Below are 20,460 nucleotides of genomic sequence, written 5' to 3'. Positions count from 1 at the left end.
AGGCAAATGTGTCTTCAAAGTTCACCCCAAAAATGTGTTTCCAAAATGGGTTCCTGTTTCCTCAGCACCTTACTGATCTTGGGTTGTGGTGGTAGTGATGTTTTTTGCTTTTCTTTGTGTGTTGAGGGTTAGCAAGGGGTATAGGGATTCTGTTTTGCTTTTCTGTATGGAAAACCTGTAACTCCAACACCATTACCAAATAACCACCTTCTGCCTCTGTCCCCATCAGCAGTATTCTTTCTTGCTGTAAGCAAGGTTACGGTATCCTTGCTTGCCTGGTCCCTTTCTGGGTTCTCTCTTCCATTCTTTTATTTTTTTTTCTCTCTCTCTTCCATTCTTATGGCCTGCTTGTCCATTTGTGGTGGCTGTAGCACTGGGTAGTGCAGGCTAACCCACTGTATTCTTGTGCAAAAGTAGCTTTGTTCTTCTACACAAATCTTCCTTCCATCCTTCCTTCCTTGTTTTCTTCCTGCCTTCCTCCCCCTTTCTTGTTTTATGTGTGTAGAACTGTGTATGTGAGATACGTGTGTGTGGCCATGCTCAGGCCCACCAAAGGACACTGTCAGGCATCCTCCTGTCGCCCTCCACCTTCTTCCCTTTGGACAGGGTCTCTCATTGAGCCTGAGGAGATGAGCTGATGGCCAACCAGCCCCAGTGATTCTCCCGTCGCCTCTGCCGTACCATGCCAAGCTTATAGGCTCTCTCTCATGCACCTCTTTGTACATGAGGCTGAGCACCCAAACTCAAGTCTTCATGCTTGCCCAGCGCACCGCTGCCCCCTGAGCCATTTCTCCAGCCTTTCTGTAAGAATTTTAGAATTAGCTTCACATGTCCTTGGGAGAAAACGCCCAGGTAAGAACTTTATTGGGGACTGGAGAGATGGCTCAGAGGTTAAGAGCACTGACTGCTCTTCCAGAGGTCCTGAGTTCAATTCCCAGCAACCACATGGTGGCTCATAACCATCCATAATGTGATCTGATGTCCTTTTCTGGCCTGCAGATGTACATGCAGGCAGAGCGCTGTGCACATAGTAAATAAATAAATAAATAAATAAATAAATAAATAAAATAAGTGGTTTTTTTGTTTGTTTGTTTGTTTTTTTTAAGGAACTTTACTGGAGGGCTGGAGAAATAGCTATGTGGTTAAAAACCACGTGCTGCTTTAACAGCAGATTTGAGCTAGGCTCCCAGCACCCACACGTGGTAAGCTCACAGCTGTCTGAAAATGATTTTTATTTCCTGATAAAGTCCAATTTTCAGTTTCTTTTTGCATTCTTTCATTTTGTTAAAAGCAAAGCTAACTGTTCCTCGGACTCTGACCTATGTTCATTTTGTCTAGTCTGGGAATGACGAAGTTTGTAAGTCTCCACATCAATGCAGCCATGCAAGGCCAGTCGTAGAGGTTATTCTCCTTAAGGTGTTTCTTGGTAAGACCTTTCAAACACCTTTTAGAGAACTGCTTCTCAGACACAACTGTGATTTTATCCAAGTGTTCCATATGAACAACATTTCCACTGACTTTAACCTTCTCCCGTAGAAACGATTCAACATTTCCAGAATCAAAAATTCCATCTTCTGCCAGGTGTGGTGGTGCACACCTGTAACTCCAGCATTCTGGGAGGCAGAGGCAGGTGGATTTCTGTGAGTTCAAAGCCAGCCTGGTCTACAAAATAAGTCAAGGACAGCCAGGACTACAAAAGAAATTCTGTCTCACATTTTTAAAAGTTACCAAAAAAAAAAAAAATCCATCTTTCCCTGGATAAGTAAGATCCGAATGAAACCTCCAGGCTGACTTCTGAGGCTGCTTGTCTTTCTGTGGCGACATATTGAGTAGCAGCCATGGAGAGAGCAAAAATAAGTCTTTTCAAAAACAAAGCTAAGCCACGTGTGGTGGCGCATGCCTTTAATCCCAGCACTCAGGAGGCAGAGGCAGGAGGATTTCTGTAAGTTTGAGACCAGCCTGGTCTACAGAGTAAGTCCAGAACAGCCAAGACTACACAGAGAAAACTCTGTCTCGAAAAACCAAAAAATAAAAAAATTTAAAAAAGAAAAAAGAAAGCTCAAGGCGACTTCATGGCACTCCTTATGATCCGAGCCACACTGGAATTCTCAGAAAAACTCGACTTTTCGATTTTCATTCAGGTCCTAGCAAGGACGTAAATATGCTTTTCTGATATGTTGGGCTACCTTACTCTTTCTCTAAAAACCCCATCCCTGGCTTGGAGAAATGATTCAGTGGTTAAGAATACTAACCTGTCTTCCAAAGGATCCTGGTTCGATTCCTAGCACCCACATGGCAGCTCACAACTGTAACTCCAAGATCTGACACACTTGCATGACATACATGCAGGCAAAACACCAATGCACATAAAATAAAATAAAAATTTTTTAAAAAGGCCCCATCCCTGCCATTTTGCTTCCTGCTGCCATGTGGGGGACTTCCATGCTGCGGGACCTCCATGCAAGTAACTCAAACAGTGTGGCCTTTTCCTCCCCCTTCCCTCCATCCCCAGGCAGCTACTGAGATGTCTAGCTTGCCTGCCCTGGGGCCATTCCCTTCTCACCACTAATAAACTTCATTAGAGTTGAACTAAATGTATAGGTCAGGTCAGGACATGCATGTAGAGGACATGTGCCTGTGCAGTGCACATGTGTGTGCTGGCCTCTGCTCCTGACGTCTGCATGGGTGCTGGGACCTGAACTCAGGCCCTCATGCTTGCACGGAGAGAGCTTTGCCCACTGAGCCATTCCCCAGTTCCTGGATAAGTTCCTTAATGCTTGCATCTTCCCCATCATTACCTTCCACAAGTTCTGATGTGAAATACCTCATGACTGTATTTTACCTCTAGAAAGTCTATAATGACTCCTTTAAATTCTGCAAAGGTTGTTTGTTTGTTTTGTTTTGTTTTGTGTTTTCAAGACAAGGTTTCTCTGTATATCTCTGGCTGTCTTGGAACTCTATAGTCCAGGCTGGCCTTGAACTCATAGAGATCCAATTGCCTTAGCCTCCTAAGTGTTGGGGTTAAAGGTGTGCGCTACAACTGCCCTCCTGTAAGGTCTTTATAATCTCCTTTTTCTGGGAATTCCAAGTGTTTTAAAAACTTATTTCTTAGCTTTGCTATTTGATAATCTGCTGTAAATCCCAGTCTGAAATAACTGGTAAGCCTGATTCTTGCGCTGGTAAGCCTGATTCTTGCGCTGGTAAGCCTGATTCTTGGATACTGCTTGCTGGCTCTGACTCCTGCTACATTTTTTAAAATTGCATCTTGTGACCTTTATTGTTTTCTGTTTTTGTTTGCTTGGTTTTTTTTGTTGTTGTTGTTTTATTTTTTTTTAGATAAGGTTTCACTGGGTAACCTAGGTTGGCATAAAACTCACTGTGTAACACATGCCAGTTTCAAGCCTGTGATCTTCTGAGTAGTGGAGCTGTAGGCATGGGTACCACTCTAGCCGTGTTGGGTCTCTTCTCCCCACCCTTCCCCCCCCCCCCCCCCAACAAGCCAGGGTCTTACTGTGTAGCTCTGGCTGTCCTGGAACTCACTCTATAGACCAAACTGGCTCACAGCGATCTGCCTGCCTGTCCCCCCTCCCCCAAGTGCTGGGATTAAAGATGTGTACTACTACACCTGGCCTCTGTTGGATGTTGTCAAGGCCGAGCTTTATGTTGTTTTCTTCCAGCCAGGATTTGTGTTTCCCAGGAACACTTTGCACTGAATGTTGGCCATGGTTCTCCACTCACTGTATATTTGAAGTGCAAGCCACAGGATATAGTAAAACCTCTCATTTTGCTCTCAGGCAGGCCATTTAATCTCTCTGCATCTGCCCTGTCATCTGTGAAATCGCATCCTGGTACCCACTGCCTGAGGCGGCAAGGCTGGAATGGGATAGTGTGTGTAAATAGACATCAGTGGTGGCCAGTGAGGAGCAAGCCAGGCCAGCTGCAGCCATGGCACCAGCATGACCCTGTTGCAGATCGGCCTCGAATTTGCTATGCAGTCAAGGTGAATTTTAGTGTGCCTCGGCTTTGAGATGGCTGAGCCTTCAGATGTCTGCGAGACAGAGGCCTCTGCCCTCAGTCTTGATGATGGGCTGGAATTGTCTTGGAGATCGTTTGGAACTGGGTACCAAGAAAAATGATACCTAGCAGAAATAATTTTCTTCAGATCCTATAGAAAATGGTTGCTTATGGTTTTTTTAATTATTAGATCATGATAAACCTCAGGAAAACCAATTATTTATATGTACATATGCTACCCAAAAAAGTTCATTATAATTACATGGTAGAGTAACAAGATGTTAGTGATTTCATGTGTGTGATTGTTTTGCCTGCATGTAAGTCTGTGAACTACATGTTTGGTACTTACGGGGGCCAGAACAGGGCTGTGGGTCCCTGGATCTGGAGTTGTAGACAGTTACGTGCCAACACGTGGGAGCTGGGACGCAAACAGGCTTGTCTGGAAGTACAGCTAGTGCTCTTGACTGCTGAGTCAGCTCTCTAGCCTCAAATCGTTCATAATTTTTAGTCATGTGGAAAGTTGTCAGTAATATAAAGGAAAAGGAAAATTGAAATTGTATATTGGCATGAAAATGTCTTAACTCCTTTCAGCAAAAAAAGAGTGTAATGAAATGCATTTAGTACCCTGACCCTAGTGCAGAATAGAGGGGAGTAGTGCAGGTTTTTGTTTGTTTGTTTGTGTGGGTTGTGTTTTTGTTTGTTTTGTTTTGTCTTTTTCTTTTTTAAGATTTATTTATTACATATACAGTGCTCTGCCTGCATGTCAGAAGAGGGCACCTGATCTCATTATAGATGGTTGTGAGCCACCATGTGGTTGCTGGGAATTGAACTCAGGACCTTTAGAAAAACAGCCAGTGCTCTTAACTGCTGAGCCATCTCTCCAGCCCTTTTGTTTTGTTTTTGACACAGGGTTTTTCTATGTAGCCCTGGCTGGCCTAGAACTCACAGACCCACCCGCCCCTGACTCAGTGCTGGGGTTAAAGGCGTGGCCACCAACTGCCTCGCCAGTCGTTCCTTTTGAATAGTGGAATTTTAAGTAATTTTCTCCCAATGGCAACATAGTGCAGTGGTCAGAGTCTGGGCTTGGAGTCAGAAGGTCATGCGTTTAGTATCTGTTTGGCTTTTGACAAAAGACAAAGTCTTGGTCTTTCCATCTGTTGGGTGGTTTTGAGGTGTAGCTCTATAGCAGGGGGCTCGCCTAGCTTGCAGAAAGCTATTATTTAAAGGAAAGAAAGATCTTGAGTCCTAAGAACTTCCCTGTGTTTGGCCTACTTGGCTATAAGTGGTTGGTGTTACTGGGTTTCTCCTTGGTTTGAAGTTTATTTCAAAAAAACAAAGGGGGGCCAGTGGCAGCCTATTGGGTTCTGCTTTGTAGACTTTTAAGGCATTGCTTTGGTGACCCCCTTTTCCCTCCCAAATCATGGGGGCTAGATTTCTTCCTAGTAAGGTAATGATTTGCATGATCCTCTTGAAAAGTTTAAAAGAGGGGCCATAATCACATTTGAATGTGTTATAATGAAGCTGGGCTCCTCTGAGGATACAGAGCCATCATAAGTGCACAAGGTGACAACTGGAAAAGTCCAGTGGTACCACACACAGTTTCTGAATACAGTGGGAAGAGCCTAACTAACTGCCCCTTCAAAGATGTTCAACCACAAAGGGCACCCTGGCCATCAGGGGACACAGCTACCAGCACAGAGCTATGCTTTCCTTGTAACCCAGCCAGTCTAACTGCCTTATTTTGTTATTCTTAGCCTGTCTGTATTGATCCCAGATTTCCTTTATGCTAAACATATACTTCTTTATAATCAAGATTAAAATGTCCAGTAACAAGTTGGAGACAACAGTACATGTTTATACTCTCAGAGCTCAGAAAGCTGAGGCAGGAAGATTGTGAGCTCCAGGTCAGCCTTGAGAATTTCATAAAACAGAACAGTTATCTGTTAACAACAAGAAAGCTTGTGCAGACAGTCCCTAACTTAAGATCCTTTCACTATCTTTCCCTCCCTCCCTCCCTCCCTCCCTCCCTCCCTCCCTTCTAAATACACGCACACACACATCCATGTGAGGTCAGAGGACAGTTTGTAGGAGTTGGTGTTCTTCCACCATGTGGAGCCCAGGGAGGAAACTCAGGCCGCGAGCTTGGCAGCAGTTGCCTCTACTCACCCAGTCCTTTCATCAGCCCACGATCTTTTGATTTTAGAAGATGCAGAAGTGACAGTCGGTAGAAACCACACCTCATCTTTGAGTTTTGCTCGTTCCCTCTGCTAGCAATGTAGTGGGACACCCTCCCCGTGCTGGGTAGCAGCTGTCTCCACCACTTGTGGGCAGCTGACACTCAGCCTGAACTTTGTTGCCAAGCTGCAATGATCTGTATATTACAGACACTGTGTGCGCTTTTGTATCTAAATATTTTCAATTTGTGATGGATTTAGTGGTACATTGTAAGATGAGTACATCTGTATAGGACATGCTTGGCTCAGGGGCTGGAGGGATGGCTCAGTGGTTAAGAGCACTTGCTGCTCTTACAGAAGACCCAGGTTCAGGTCCAGCTCCTGTGTGGCAGCTCACCTCCAACCACAGCTCCCGCTCCAGGAGATCTAACACCTGCTGCTGGTTTCGTTGGATACCAAATAAATAAAAGAGACAAGAACACACTTGCCTGAAAAATTTATTTCGTGTCCATCACTTGGGTTTCCACACTCTGCTGTTCAGAAAGTGTCCCAGTGCCCTAAATACAAAGGGGCCAGTGCAGTAAAGTGCCTGATAGGCTGGGGCCAGAGAGAGGGCAAATTACAGCTTATGTGGCTTCAGAGACACTGAGCCTCTGCATCTGTCTTGCCCAGGTCGCAATGAGCCCTTGAAGAAGGAGAGACTCAAGTGGAAGAGTGACTACCCCATGACTGACGGGCAGCTGCGGAGTAAGAGAGATGAGTTCTGGGACACAGCACCTGCCTTCGAGGGCCGCAAGGAGATCTGGGATGCCCTCAAGGCCGCCGCCTATGCTGCTGAAGCTAATGACCATGAGCTGGCTCAGGCCATCCTGGATGGAGCCAGCATCACCCTGCCTCATGGTGAGCAGGCAGGGCCTGGGCTCAGTCCTCACAGCGACTGAACATGGGGGTTTCATTAGTACAGAGGAAAGCCACTCACATGTCAGTAGTTTCTGTTTAAGCTGGTGGAGATGGGGGAGTATGCTGTCTCATTCCTTTAAACAATTCTTCCTAGCACCAACAAAGAAACAAAATCAAGTGTGGTGACACATGCTTGTGATCCCAGCACATGGGAGATAGGACACAAGGGTATCTGAAGTTCAGGTTCAAGGCCAGCCTGTCAAGGAAGGAGTGGGGTGGAAGAGTAGGAGGGAAGGGCAGGATCCCCCTTTGCCTAATGAGAAGACAGAACCAATAAAATGTACACGCTAAAGGCTTGCTGGAGGCACTCAGGGTCTCAGAGCATTTGAGGCACTGATCTGGAGCCTTCTGCCACATTGTCTCATTTTAGTTCCTAGCACCCTCATTAGACTGAAAGGAAAGTAGTAGAACTTGAGTCACAGACCTGGGTCTTGCCTGTGTTCCTGTCTTAGCTTGTGAGCTTTCCTTAGCTGTGTGGCCCAGAGCAGGGGAAGTCTCACACCGGCGCCCGAGTTCCTTGCAACTACAAAGGATTAATTAGGGTGTGCATAAGACCACCTAGTCCAGTACCAGAGCTTAGGGGATGCTGAAGCCTAAGCAAATGGATTCCCCCCTGCATTGTATTACACCAGTAAGGAAACTGGGGCCCAGCCCAGCACCTAGCATGTGTACTCACCAAAAGGTTGAATAAACAAATAGAAAGTGGTATGCCATGGCTGATGGCGCCAGAACCTGATGGACCAGGAAGTTAGCTCCGTGTTGTTCTGGTCATAAGGGGGTCCCAGAGAGTCCTGACTCTGGGGTAAGACTGTGAGGTAGCTATAGTGTGTGAGTTAATCAGTTTACACTGCTGTGACAAAGTACCACAGGTGAATTCCTTAAACACTAGAAATTTGTTTCTCAACATTCTAGATGCTGGAAAGTCTAAGGTCAAAGGGCCAGCTGTTTAGTTTGGGTAATGATTCTTGCCTCTTTGCTGTTTTTACATGGTAGGCAGGCAGGAAGAGAGAGATTGGGGAGGAGTCTCTCGGTTCTTTCCTTGTAGGGACACCTGTCATATCCAACCGAGTCCTTATAATTTACTCATGTAACCTTATCTCTTCCAAATATGCTTCAGCAGGAGTCTGGGGGACATGGCATTGAGTGCAGGACAGCAGGTCCCCAGACCACTCTGACAGCTCTGCCTTTCCCACAGGGACCCTTTGTGAATGCTATGACGAGCTGGGCAATCGCTACCAACTGCCCATCTACTGCCTGTCGCCGCCCGTGAACCTGCTGCTGGAGCACATGGAGGAGGAGAGCCTGGAGCCTCCTGAGCCCACCCCGAGTGTGCGCCGTGAATTCCCGCTCAAAGTGCGCCTCTCCACAGGCAAGGACGTGAGGCTCAGTGCCAGCCTGCCTGACACAGTGGGGCAACTCAAGAGGCAGCTGCACAGCCAGGAGGGCATCGAGCCATCCTGGCAGAGATGGTTCTTCTCTGGGAAGCTGCTCACAGACCGCACACGGCTCCAGGAAACCAAGATTCAAAAAGACTTTGTCATCCAGGTCATCATCAACCAGCCCCCACCCCCCCAGGACTGACAGGCAGCTAACTCCTGGGGAGAGAGGCCATGGAGGTCCCCTGCAGGCTGTGGGGCCCTCAGCCTGTTGCTGCCCTCCAGTGCTGTTGTCTTCTTCAGGGGCGCCTCCCGCTACCCTGCTGTATGGCTCTTAGTGAGCTGTGAAGGGACTTGCCTTCCAGGGCACTGGATCCACCAGTGCTCAGCACCCAGGGAGCAGTGCTACCTGCTACACACAGGCCTTGCCAGCCTTGTTGGAGAAAAGGCACCAGGCGCTCTCCACCACAGGTTGGAGCCATGGGGACAGGCCTGCAGACCTGGAACCCAGATCTGTCATCTGGTACCACCACTGTGCTCACTCCAGTTTTCTGCTCAGGGTTGGAAGCAATTGCTGTCTCCCTCTTTATCCCTCACCATGACTCTGCCCTGGGCACAGTGCCAGTCCCCTGGAGGGGAGGGAATCACCAGTGAGCCCCAGGGCTTGGGGAGCTTGAGGCAGGCCTCTCTGCCTCTCCCTGCACCCAGCACAATCGGCAGAGGTGTGGCAGGTGGTCATATAGCTGGCTTTATGGCAGGGGTCTGCACAGGGCCATCCCTAACTGTAACCCAGGCAGGGTGGGGTCTGCAGCCTGGTCATGGCCCCAGCAGGGCCCTGTGTATAGACACATCTGCATTTTATCAATAAAGCCTTTTGCTCCTCTCTTGCCTAGCACTTGCCTTTGTGGTTCACAGCATGGAGGAACCCAGAACTCCTGCTGGTTTGGCTACAGATGGGCGCAGTAGAGCATCCAACCTGAGCTGCTGCTCTTGTGGGCCCTAATCTCCAACCGCTCTGTGATCCTGTGGGTCCTGAAAAAAGCCATATCACCTCCGAACGCGCTTTGCTTTTTCTTGAAAGCAGAGATGGCTGCCTCCTATGGCAGCTGCTGGGACAATTAGTGGGAGGCAGATGTGAAGGGAGCACCCACAGAAGGTTGCGTGAGCTGGGCGCCAGCCACCCCACAGAGCTGGCTTGCCCATGCTGCATCAGAGATGATGAGCTTTCAGAAATGTGTGAGCCATAGATGGGCAGGCTGCTTCTTCATGCTTCTTCTGGGGGAACTGTGCACATGACCAGGGGGGACACTAAGGGGTGTCACTTGCAGTTGTAGATGTACAGAGCTAGGCATTTTTAGCCCACTGGCAGGTTAACTGGGTCATAATGACCCAGGGTTCCAGGCTGCGAGTCCCATGTGTGGAGCTCAGCCAGTACAGGTTTGCCTTTACTCTGTGTACTCTGTTCTCGGGAGGGGGGGGGCAGCTCTGCTCACGGCAGTCTGACAGTGCCTAGTGCTCCTTTTCAGATGGCCTTGGCTCTGCACTCTGACTTCCCGAGACTCCTAAAACAACACTGTAAGTTCTGCTGAGGGCCCTGGGAAGACAAGAGAGAAACAGATGGACAGGGTCTGTTCTCGGCTAACGGACATGCCCTGTAGCACCATGCTTCATGAAGGTGTGCTGCGGGACCCAGGAGCTGCCACCAGAGGGCAGCAGCTGCTCCAGCTGATGCCTAAAGAAGGTCTCAAATTCCCACAGGTCTATTGGGGCTCATACTTGTATTTTTCAGGCCCCCTGGCTGGCACTGCCTAGACAGCATTTCTTGGCATCCAGCAGGTGACACTGCCATCCAGGCCAATGGCAGCATGTGGGTCCTTTGAGCAGCCCATTCACCCTGGCTAAGATGTACCCAGTTCCCAGCACTGAGGACACATTGGACAGGCCCCTTCCTGCAGCTGTCCTTTTGGGGCACTGTGCCTCCTGGCATTGGGTAGGCCAGAGGTTAGGGGAGGGGCAGCTTCCTTCTCCTGGGCAGTGGCTTCCCATGCTCCCTGGGGCTGTCCGAGGTGAAGGTGACAGGTGGGGGAGGCAGGTGGAGAATTAAGGCCGTGAGCTCATGTCAAAGACGCCCAGTGGGTGGGGTCGGTACTCTGGCCTATAAAGACCCCATGCCCAGTGGCTTGGTGAGACAGTCATGGAGAGCGCCATGGAGGGTCCCGAGGCAGTGCAGAGAGCCACCGAGCTCATCGAGCAGCGGCTTGCCCAGGAGGAAGAGACTGAGGTGAGAGCCAGGGTGAAGGGTGTCGGGAAGGCAGGGTTCCAGGTTAAGGAGTACATCTGTGCCGCCGTGGGAAAGGAAAGACATGCTGCCTGGGTAAGGTGACACGCTTCTTCCCAGGGTCCAGCCAGGCCCATTTCCACACCAGGATGTTCCTGACAGGGTTGTGGGTGGTGAGAGATGGGGCTTCAGCCCCTCCAACAGGCACTTGGAGGGGGCAGGCCTTCCCGAGGCCCTGCCCACTCATCTGGGCTTCAGGGGATAGACTGGACTGTTCAGGGAAGAAAGATGAGACCTCTGAGAAAGTCAGGAAGGTATACGCCCGTGTGCGCGCGCGCGCGCGCGCGCACACACACACACACACACACACACAGTCTTCTGGATGCCAGGGCAGGTACAGCTCCATGGTTTGGTGGCTTGGTTGCTGCAGGAGAATACACTGATAAGAGTGGGGAAGGAAGATGGAGAAGAGCAGCTAGCACGTCCCCAGGACTGTGGGCAGTGCTTACAGAGGCCTAAGGCACAACCAGGAGCATTTTCTCCTGGATTAGTAAGTGGGACTGAAGGACTGACTTGTCCTGCTTTAAATTCACAGTCTCAGAGGTGGAGCCAGCCTGGGCTACGTGGTGAAATTACAAAAAAAAAAAACAAAAAACAAAAAACAAAAAAAGGGCCTAGAGTCCAATGCATAGGGGACAGTGGGCACTGATTTTAACCAACACCTTTTTTTTTTTTTTTTTGCATAGCCAGCTAAGAAGAAGGCAGAGGGCAGCAATGGCCAAATAGAAAATGGACAGAAGTGATGAGCAGGGCGGGTGGGTCACTGCGGTCCTCTGGGACTACTCAGGATGATAGAAGAGCTGAGCCTTCAGGAGCAGGCAGTGGAGTCAGGACAAGAAAGAACAGGAGCTAAAGTCTTGCTGGTGGAGGGGGATAGCGGTGATGCAAATGTGTGATAGTAAGTGCTAGGGCTGGAAAGGGAGGCCAAGGACCAACTAGAAGAGGCCAGGTAAGAGGTGCAAGTCTGTGGGCTGTGAGGCGCCACTAAAAGTTAGTGTGGGGAGAGCTGTGCCATCTGGTCTGTTTTCTAGACGGTTCTGATGTCGCTAAAAGGAATGTGTTGGCTGGGGGTGGGAGGAGCCTACAGGAAGTCAGCTTAAAAGCATTCACCAGTTAAGAGAAGAGATGAGCTCAGATTTACCAAAGGGGGGTGTGGACAGCACCTGGGCATCCCTGGGCCGCCAGGAATCTGGCTCCACCCCCGTCCCACCCAGCGTGTGCACTTGGCTGTTGCTGCTGGACGGGAGGTTCATGTTGTTGTGTCATTTCTGAAGTGTTGCCACAGATGCTGGAACCATCTACGAGGGGACACAGAGCAGTCCCCTTCCATTCATTCATCCAACAAATATAGCCACAGGGTTGCAAGGACACAGGTGCCCACACAGCCAGCCTTTTCACCCAGCTCCGCTGCATACCAGCCTCTGGGCTGAGCACTTTACCAGCATTCTCTCTAGTCTGAAGTTCGGTCTGCGGACTCAGACTGGAGTTTTGTTTTGATTCACAAGTCTGCATCCAATTTCATAATCCTCCCCCCCCCCTTTTTTTTTTTTTTTTTGGCTTTTCGAGACAGGGTTTCTCTGTGTAGTCATGGCTATACTGGACTCACTTTGTAGACTAGGCACCCCTTGAACTCACAGCGACCCACCTGCCTCTGCCTCCTAAGTGCTGGGATTAAAGGCGTGTGCCACCATGCCTGGCTCATAAACACTTCTTGAGGGCAGATTCTGCCACCCCACGAATGCAAATATAAAAAGGGCCTGAGTAAGAAATGGTGGCAGTAGAGTTTGTTAATATTCCCTCTTGCCTCACAGTGGTCTCTCCGGGAGCCTCCAGCATCCTGTGGCCTCTCCTCAGGTTGGAAGTACTAGAGGGCATGGAGGCCACCTTAGGGTCTGCAGCCTACCAGTGCATCTTTAAGCAAGAACTACAGGAGGAGCCAGGTGTGGTGGCGCATGCCTTTAATCCCAGTACTCGAGAGGCAGAGGCAGGCAGATCGCTGTGAGTTCGAGGCCAGCCTGGTCTACAAAACGAGTCCAGGACGCCAAGGCTACACAGAGAAACCCTTTCTTGAAAAGCAAAAAACAAACAAACAAAAAACTACAGGAGGAGCCAGGTGTGGTGGCGCATGCCTTTAATCCCAGTACTCGAGAGGCAGAGGCAGGCAGATCGCTGTGAGTTCGAGGCCAGCCTGGTCTACAAAACGAGTCCAGGACAGCCAAGGCTACACAGAGAAACCCTTTCTTGAAAAACAAAAAACTACAGGAGGAGACCAGGTGCAGTGGCGCACACCTTTAATCCCAGCACTCATGAGGCAGAGGCAGGCAGACTGGTGTGAGTTTGAGGCCAGCCTCATCAACAAAGAAATTTCCAGGACAGCCAGGGCTATTACACAAAGAAACCCTGTCTTGGGGAAAAAAGAACTACAGGATGGGCAGAGATGCCAACTCCGTATGCCATTGCTTATTCACTCATTCATCATTTGTTCACTTGGTTAACAAGTATTAGATGAGCAACTACTACATGACAGGCCTTGTCACGGTAAATGTGGGTGACAGTAGCCCAAAGTCTGCCCTCTGGGGGCTTCCTGAATAATCCAGTCAGAGCCCCACAAGCAACAGCAGTTGTAGCCCAAGTCCATTTTCTTTCTTTCTTTCTTTCTTTCTTTCTTTCTTTCTTTCTTTCTTTCTTTCTTTTTTTGAAGAAGACACATGAGACCCCAACTCATACATCAAGAAAGATGGTCAAGCAAGGTGACTGTCAAAGTGAACATAGGAAGAGGGGTGCGGCTCAGTTCGTAGAGCACTTGACTGTCATGTGATGCCCTGAGGTCTACTTTCAGCACTACAAAAAAAGGGGGGGGGGAGCATCAGAAATAAAATGCAGACCCTTTCCTGAGAGAGGCTAACGCCAGAGCTCAGTGGGAAATGAGCAAGGTCGGGAGGTCAAGTTCTCCCCCGCTGCCCTCCTGCCTTGTTATCCTCAACCTGGGCACACATGTCTACCCAAGCTGCTTGGGAGACTCTGGGGAAGGGGTGCCAGACCTCACTAAGAGTGGAGAGGCAGTCTTGGAAAAAACCAGAGCTTCAAATGGAGAGAGGAGGTGCATCATACCAAGACCACGTGACCACGAACAAATGGAGGGAGGAGACACGTCATTCCAGGACCATGTGACCACAAAAACTGGAAACTGCTGTTTCATCCAAGCTCTAGATATGACCAGGCAGAACATTTCTGAGAAAATACAGTCAGTGTCTGGCATAGAACTGACAATTTTTAAAATTTTGGTTTTTGGTTTTTGGTTTTTGGTTTTTTGAGACAGGGTCTCTCTGTGTAGCCTTGACTGTCCTGGACTCACTTTGTATATCAGGCTGGCCTCGAACTCATAGTGATCCGCCAGCCTCGGCCTCCCAATTAGGATTAAAGGCATGCGCCACCACTGCCTGGCCTAGAACTGACAATTTTTATATTGCCAAGAGGGCTGTTGTAAGGGGGGAAAGCTGATGGGGCTGGGGCTGCAGCTCAGCGGTCTCTTATCTAGTCTCTCTGTAAGGCCTTGCCTCAATACCTGGGGGTTCGGGGAGACCGAGAGCAAAAACTATGATCTCTGATCACTATTACCTCATCAAAATGATTCCCCCCAATTAGACCCCTGTATCCTTGGGGTCTGCCTCTATGGACTCAGCCAACCACAAAATGGAAGCTTTCTTGAATTTTTAACTATTTTAGATGTGTGACTATTTGTCTGCATGTACGTCTTGTACCACATGCATGTCTGGTGCCTACAGAGGCCAGAAGAGGGAGTTGTATCCCTGGAACTGGAGTCACAGATGGTTGTGAGCTGCCTTGTGGATGGCAGCACCCAGACCCCTGGCCTCTGGAAGAGCAGCCAGTGCTTTCTTTACCCCTGAGCCATCTCTCCAAACCTTGGGAAAAGTTTTAATTTTGTATTGGTAATGAATATGACCAGACTTTCCTCCTTGTATTCATCCCCTAAACAATAAGAACACTTATATGACAGCCACAGTGTATTAGTCACTCTATATAATATTGAGGTTAAAAATATATAGGACTATGGTGTATAGGTTTATAACGACATATGACATCTTATTAAAAAGGACTTATGTATGCTAGAATTTGATGTAGTGTTTTTTTGTCATTTTGGGTTTTGAGACAGGGCCTCACTATGTAGCTCCAGCTGGCCTCAAACTTCCTATGTGGACTAGATTGGCCCTCCAAAGCAGTAATTCTCCTGTTTCAGTCTCTTGAGTGCTGAAATCGTAGGTGTGAACTACCACACCCAGATTTAAAAAAAAAAAAACAAAACAAAACCCAAAAAACACTTACATTCTTTCATTTAGCTGAGAACCACACCAATCACCAAATAACCTTAAGTAACATTCGGTGGCTTTCCAGAAACTTCGAAGAGCCGCTCCGGGAAAGCTGTCCATGGACATGCTAGTGCTGGAGGAAGAGAAGCGCCTCGGTGTTCAGAGTCCAGCTTTACAAAAGGTTAAGGTAAGTGTCGCGCTAAGAGTCGCGCCCAGGAGACAGGACAGCTAGACTCGCTGCCTGCCTCACCCTGCTGCCAGCTCAGCCCCTGTCTCATCCCACGCTCTGCCACAGTGTGGAGGTGATAGGCCGTCCTTACACAGGGCCAAGAGCGCGTGCGCAAGACGTCTCTGGACCTGCGGCGTGAGATCATTGATGTGGGTGGGATCCAGAACCTCATAGAACTGAGGAAAAAACGCAAGCAGAAGAAGCGAGATGCACTGGCTGCGGCCCAGGAGCCACCTCCAGAACCGGAGGAGATCGTAAGGGCCCTGGTTTGGACAGATGTGGGCGGGGGAGCCTGGGAGGCCCCGAAGCACTCTTCTATTCTCTACCGGTGACTGCTCTCTCTGCAGACTGGCCCTGTGGATGAGGAGACATTCCTGAAAGCTGCAGTGGAGGGGAAAATGAAAGTCATTGACAAGTACCTGGCAGATGGAGGTTCAGCGGACACCTGTGATGAGGTGATGGCCACCTCCCATTGTACCTGCTTCCCTTTGAGGACCACCATTATAACTGATCAGATCCGGGATCAGCTCCACTTGTGGGCTAGTTTGAGAACATACAGATGTTCTTAGGGTGGCTTAGACAGCCCCCTAGTGGGCTTCCTTCCTTCCTCACTCCACAATTTCCCCAAATCCTTTCTAGACCTTTCCCCAGCTCAGACCACTCCATAGCAAATGCCACATGTTTCTGTACGGGAGATGAGGGAAAGGAATCCAATGAAGAGAGTTCTGGAGATTTGGGCCGAAATCCTACATCTCCACTCCCTAGCTGTGGGGCCTGTGGCTGGGCTGTTGCCTCTCCGGGACCCAGAGTCTGCTAGTGTGAACATGGCCCACTGCCTTCTCAGTGTGTTACGATCAAATGGACCACAAGTGCCTCAATACGTATTGAGTGGCTAGAAAGATTATAGGCACAGGCTGAGATGAGACGCTTTCTCAGGGTGCACATTCATGCTTCTTTTTACTATTATGTTCATTTTGGGACAAGGTCTCACTGTGTAGCTCTGGCTGTCTGTGAGTGCTCAGCGAAATCGTGGCATGCACCATAGCATGTGAGGGCAGACTCGCGATGCCCAGCAGTGGAGCCAGCTGTGCCAAGCTGTGCCAGCTGTACAAAGGCACAGCTGGCTGCAAGGGGAAGAGTGAAGAGGCTGGAGTCTCAGGGCAGGGCTCCGGGGCTCCGGCTGGACACAGAACACATGGGCCCAGGCCTCGGTTTGGTGGGATAGGTTCAGGCCTGGGACTCAGGCCTGACAGTCTCTCTGGGGGCAGTTCCGTCGGACAGCGCTGCATCGTGCCTCCCTGGAGGGCCACATAGAGATATTGGAGAAACTTCTGGAGAATGGGGCCACCGTGGACTTCCAGGATCGGGTGAGAGGGCTGGTATCGGGTGGGAGGTAAGAATTAGATCGAGTGTCAATAGAATTCAACTTCTTGTCAAACGTGTGCCAGTAGGCTGCCAGGAGGGGGAGGTCCTGTGACTTTGGGTAAGCCCCATTGCCCCCTGAGTTGCCTCCAGACTCTCACTTGGACTAGTTGGGCCCTGGGTTGTTTGTCCTACTCCGACCCCTACCCCCATATCTTTCTTTTGTTTGTCTCTCCGCCTTCTTGGCTTCAATCCTTTCCCCCAGGGAACTCCCTTCCGTACGGCGCTGCCACTAACTCTCACCCATCCCTCACAGTTGGACTGCACAGCTATGCACTGGGCCTGCCGTGGAGGCCACCTGGAGGTGGTGAAACTCCTGCAAAGCCGAGGGGCCAACACCAACGTGAGAGATAAGGTGACACAGCTGTTCTCGGTGCAGTCCACATTGGGGTGCTACAGGGAGGATGGGGCGGCAAGTAAGCTGAAATGATAGGCAAGTAGTGGACCAGCCTGGTTTCTGGACCAGAGAGGCTCCGGGCCCTCGTGGGAGCGAAAAAGCACTGAGAAGAGAGAAAGACAAAAGACCTACTCTCTTGGAGGTGTGGTCCACTGAGAGGATGCAGGGTTTGTATATCCTTCACCACCCACCTGCCCATTCATCAGTTTATCCATTTACTTATTAATCTATTATCCTGCTATCCTTCCACTTCTTTCTTTCTTTCTTGTGGTTTTTTTTTTTTCCTCCCTAAGACAGGGTTTCTCTCTGTAGCCTTGGCTGTCATGGACTTGCTTTGTAGACCAGGCTGGCCTCGAACTCACAGTGATCTGCCCGCCTCTGCCTCCATCCATTTCTTTTACATAAAACATTGAGCAAGTACTTTGGCTTCTGAGATACAGATCCTCAGCTGTAAACTTGCAGTGTTCTTATGTAGATTAGGAGGGAAATGTTTGCAAATGAATTACTTTTGTCATACCTATCACAGTCATTTCTCAACTGATGGCATCTAATAGAAGTATTCAAAAAAGCTGGAGCTGGGCAGTAGTGGGGCACACCATTAATGCCAGCACTCAGGAGGCAGAGGCAGGTGATTTCTAAGTTCAAGGCCAGCCTGGTCTACACAGTGAGGCTTTGTCTCATTAAAAAAAACAAATTACTAGAAAAGAATGGGCTGGGGCAGTGTGTGAGTCCATAGCAACATACTTGCTTAGCATGTGCAAGTCTGTGGGCTCAATCCCTAGCATCTCAATGAATAAACATGTTGATTAATTAAAGGAGAACCTAGGCATGGTAGGCACCTCTGCAATCCCAGCACTTGGGAGGCAGAGGCAGGAGAATTGAAAGTTGGCAGCTACCTGGGCAACATAGTGAGGCCCTGACTTTTTTGGGGGGGGGGTGGTTTGAGACAGGGTTTCTCTGTGTAGCCATGGCTGTCCTGGACTCACTTTGTAGACCGGGCTGGCCTCGAACTCACAAGGATCCTCCTGCCTCTGCCCCCCGAGTGCTGGGATTACAGGTGTGTGAGGCCTTGACTTTTTAAAAAAGGAGTGGACAGTAGCTCACAGCTGGGCAAGAGAGGTAGCATGCTAGGCTAGCCAGAGGAGGCGACACTTAAAGCTGGGAAGGATAGGGGCACGTACTGTTCTCTCCTGTCTACAGCTCAGGCCTCGGCACTCAGCCGGGAGTAGGATTACACTGGAGATCGGGTAGCTCCTCCACACCAGGCCCACTGTCCAGGCCCGTGGACCAACAGTCCTGCTTCCTCCCACACAGCTACTGAGCACTCCCCTGCACGTGGCCGTCCGCACTGGACACGTGGAGATCGTGGAACACTTTCTTTCCCTGGGCTTGGATATCAATGCCAAAGACAGAGTGAGTGTTTCTTCCTCCCCTGCTCAGCCAACGTGGGTGTAAGAGCAGCTCACGGGCTGCCCAGGGCAAGTGATCCTTCCTTATAGGACCCTGGGGTGGGGGGTGGGAGGGGTGGGGCTCAGCTTCCGGGCATGGCCTCCAGCCCGTCTCCTGCCACTCTACGCACTCACTGACCTCGAGGGTTGGTTACGCTAGCTGTGTGCCACACCTTCTCTAGGAAGGGGACAGTGCCCTACACGATGCCGTGAGACTCAACCGCTACAGAATCATCAAGCTGCTGCTCTTGCACGGGGCTGACATGATGGCTAAGAACCTGGTGAGTTTCAGTTCTCTGGCGTGGTGGAAGGGTGAGCCCGTGCAGAGCAGACAGTCTGCAGAGGACACGGTGCAGTCGCAGCCTGGGTACACGTGTCATTGGCTCTTGGCCTTCCCACCCTAATCACCTGCCTTCCTAAATCTGGACCAGATGTGTCAAGGTCCAGAGCACAAGTTCAGAGAAACCATTGGAGAGGTGGTAAGGGACTTCCCCCAAGGTCCCCAGGGATGGCAAAGGGATCCCAGTGTTTAGGCCCAATCATAGAGAAACAGCTAGAACAAAATCAAAGGACTCGGTTGACATGACCACTCTAGCACGGCGGGCTGGCTCTTGGTGCTCCTCGGGTTTCCTGAGAATAGATGGTCCTCTGGTCCAAGCTTATCTTTTGGCCCACAGATCAATCACAAAAGAGGAACATGGAAAGGTTCTTCTGCACCAGAAAGGCTGAGGGGACACTGAGGAAAGCAGGGACATACGGAGGGGGTTGTAGATGGGCTCGGCTTCAGCACTGCAGGCATTGGGGCTGGATGATTCATAACGAACGGATGTGCACTGTAGGATGGTTATGCAGCATCCACGGCCTCCGCCCACTAGATACCAGGAGCACCCACAACCTCTAGTTGTGGAATGCAAGAGTGTCTTTACCCCTGGGCATTTGTCTGCAGTTGAGAACTACTGAGGTAACTCCAGCAATCTGCTGAAGTCTGAATGCATCTTCTGTTCTCTCCAGGCAGGAAAGACCCCTACGGAACTGGTCCAGCTATGGCAAGCAGACACCCGGCATGCCCTGGAGCATCCTGAGCCAGAATCAGACCAGAACGGACTGGAGAGGCCTGGGAGTGGGCGTGAGACACCCCAGCCTGTCCCAGCCCAGTAAATACTTACCCAGAGCTGGGCATGCGTCCCCTGCTGTGAGCTGCCTGCAGCTAGTTCTAGCAGGAACACTCCCCAGACTCAACACGATAAAGTGCTGGCTTTGCTATTTGCAGTGTTTGTATCCATTTGCGCTCCAACCATGTGAGAACAAAGCCTGGGTGTTAATGAGTGAACTTGGGAAAGAGGACAATATGGAGTCCCTTGGGGCCGGAGTTCGCAAGTCTTCCTACTCTGGTCTGGCTTCTGCTTTTCTTCCCTAATCCCTAGGGCCAGGATTGTGATATATTTCACTCTGGTGTACTCATCCACACCCCACCCCACCCCACCCCCGCGTGTCCCTCCACCACCACCACCCCGCGCCCCCAGCCACGTTCCACCGTCTCCAAGACTGTCCCATAGAGCTGTGTGTCTGTGCGTGGCCAGCAGGGGGCTAACACCTGTTGGCCTTGGCGGAAGCCTGGTAGACAGGAGAAGTGTTTTTTTTTTTTTTTCACAACAGCTTCAGGAACGGCAAGTGGGTGGCTACGGTAGGGCAGGGCCAGGGCAGCTCAGCCAATCAGCTCCGTCAGGTTCAGCCCAGCCTAGAGACTGAGATCGCGTGTGGCGGGGTAGGGGTT

General features: G+C 50.1%; 2 protein-coding genes across 2 annotated transcripts in view; both read left to right on the top strand.

Moving 5' to 3' along the window:
* The window catches only part of UBTD1 (ubiquitin domain containing 1), a 57,234-nt gene extending 47,827 nt beyond the window's left edge, over window positions 1–9,407 (top strand). Inside the window, exons 2-3 of the mRNA XM_084749518.1 lie at window positions 6,861–7,088; window positions 8,344–9,407. Of these exons, the coding sequence (XP_084605644.1) occupies window positions 6,861–7,088; window positions 8,344–8,729 (614 nt within the window). The 3' untranslated portion in view covers window positions 8,730–9,407. The remainder of the gene's footprint in view (window positions 1–6,860; window positions 7,089–8,343) is intronic.
* A 1,261-nt stretch (window positions 9,408–10,668) lies between these two features.
* ANKRD2 (ankyrin repeat domain 2) lies at window positions 10,669–19,951 on the top strand. Its single transcript, XM_084753995.1, has 9 exons — window positions 10,669–10,805; window positions 15,276–15,377; window positions 15,515–15,673; window positions 15,767–15,874; window positions 16,688–16,786; window positions 17,098–17,196; window positions 18,553–18,651; window positions 18,869–18,967; window positions 19,698–19,951. Exons 1-9 carry the CDS (start codon window positions 10,719–10,721, stop codon window positions 19,842–19,844), a joined length of 999 nt encoding a protein of 332 aa, XP_084610121.1. The 5' UTR covers window positions 10,669–10,718; the 3' UTR covers window positions 19,845–19,951.
* Window positions 19,952–20,460: the final 509 nt, after the last annotated feature.

The sequence above is a fragment of the Acomys minous genome (assembly GCF_964271855.1).
Source record: "Acomys minous genome assembly, chromosome: 2".
NCBI lineage: Eukaryota > Metazoa > Chordata > Mammalia > Rodentia > Muridae > Acomys > Acomys minous.
Note: the sequence above shows the minus strand (reverse complement) of the source record. Positions and strands in the feature narration are given on the sequence as shown.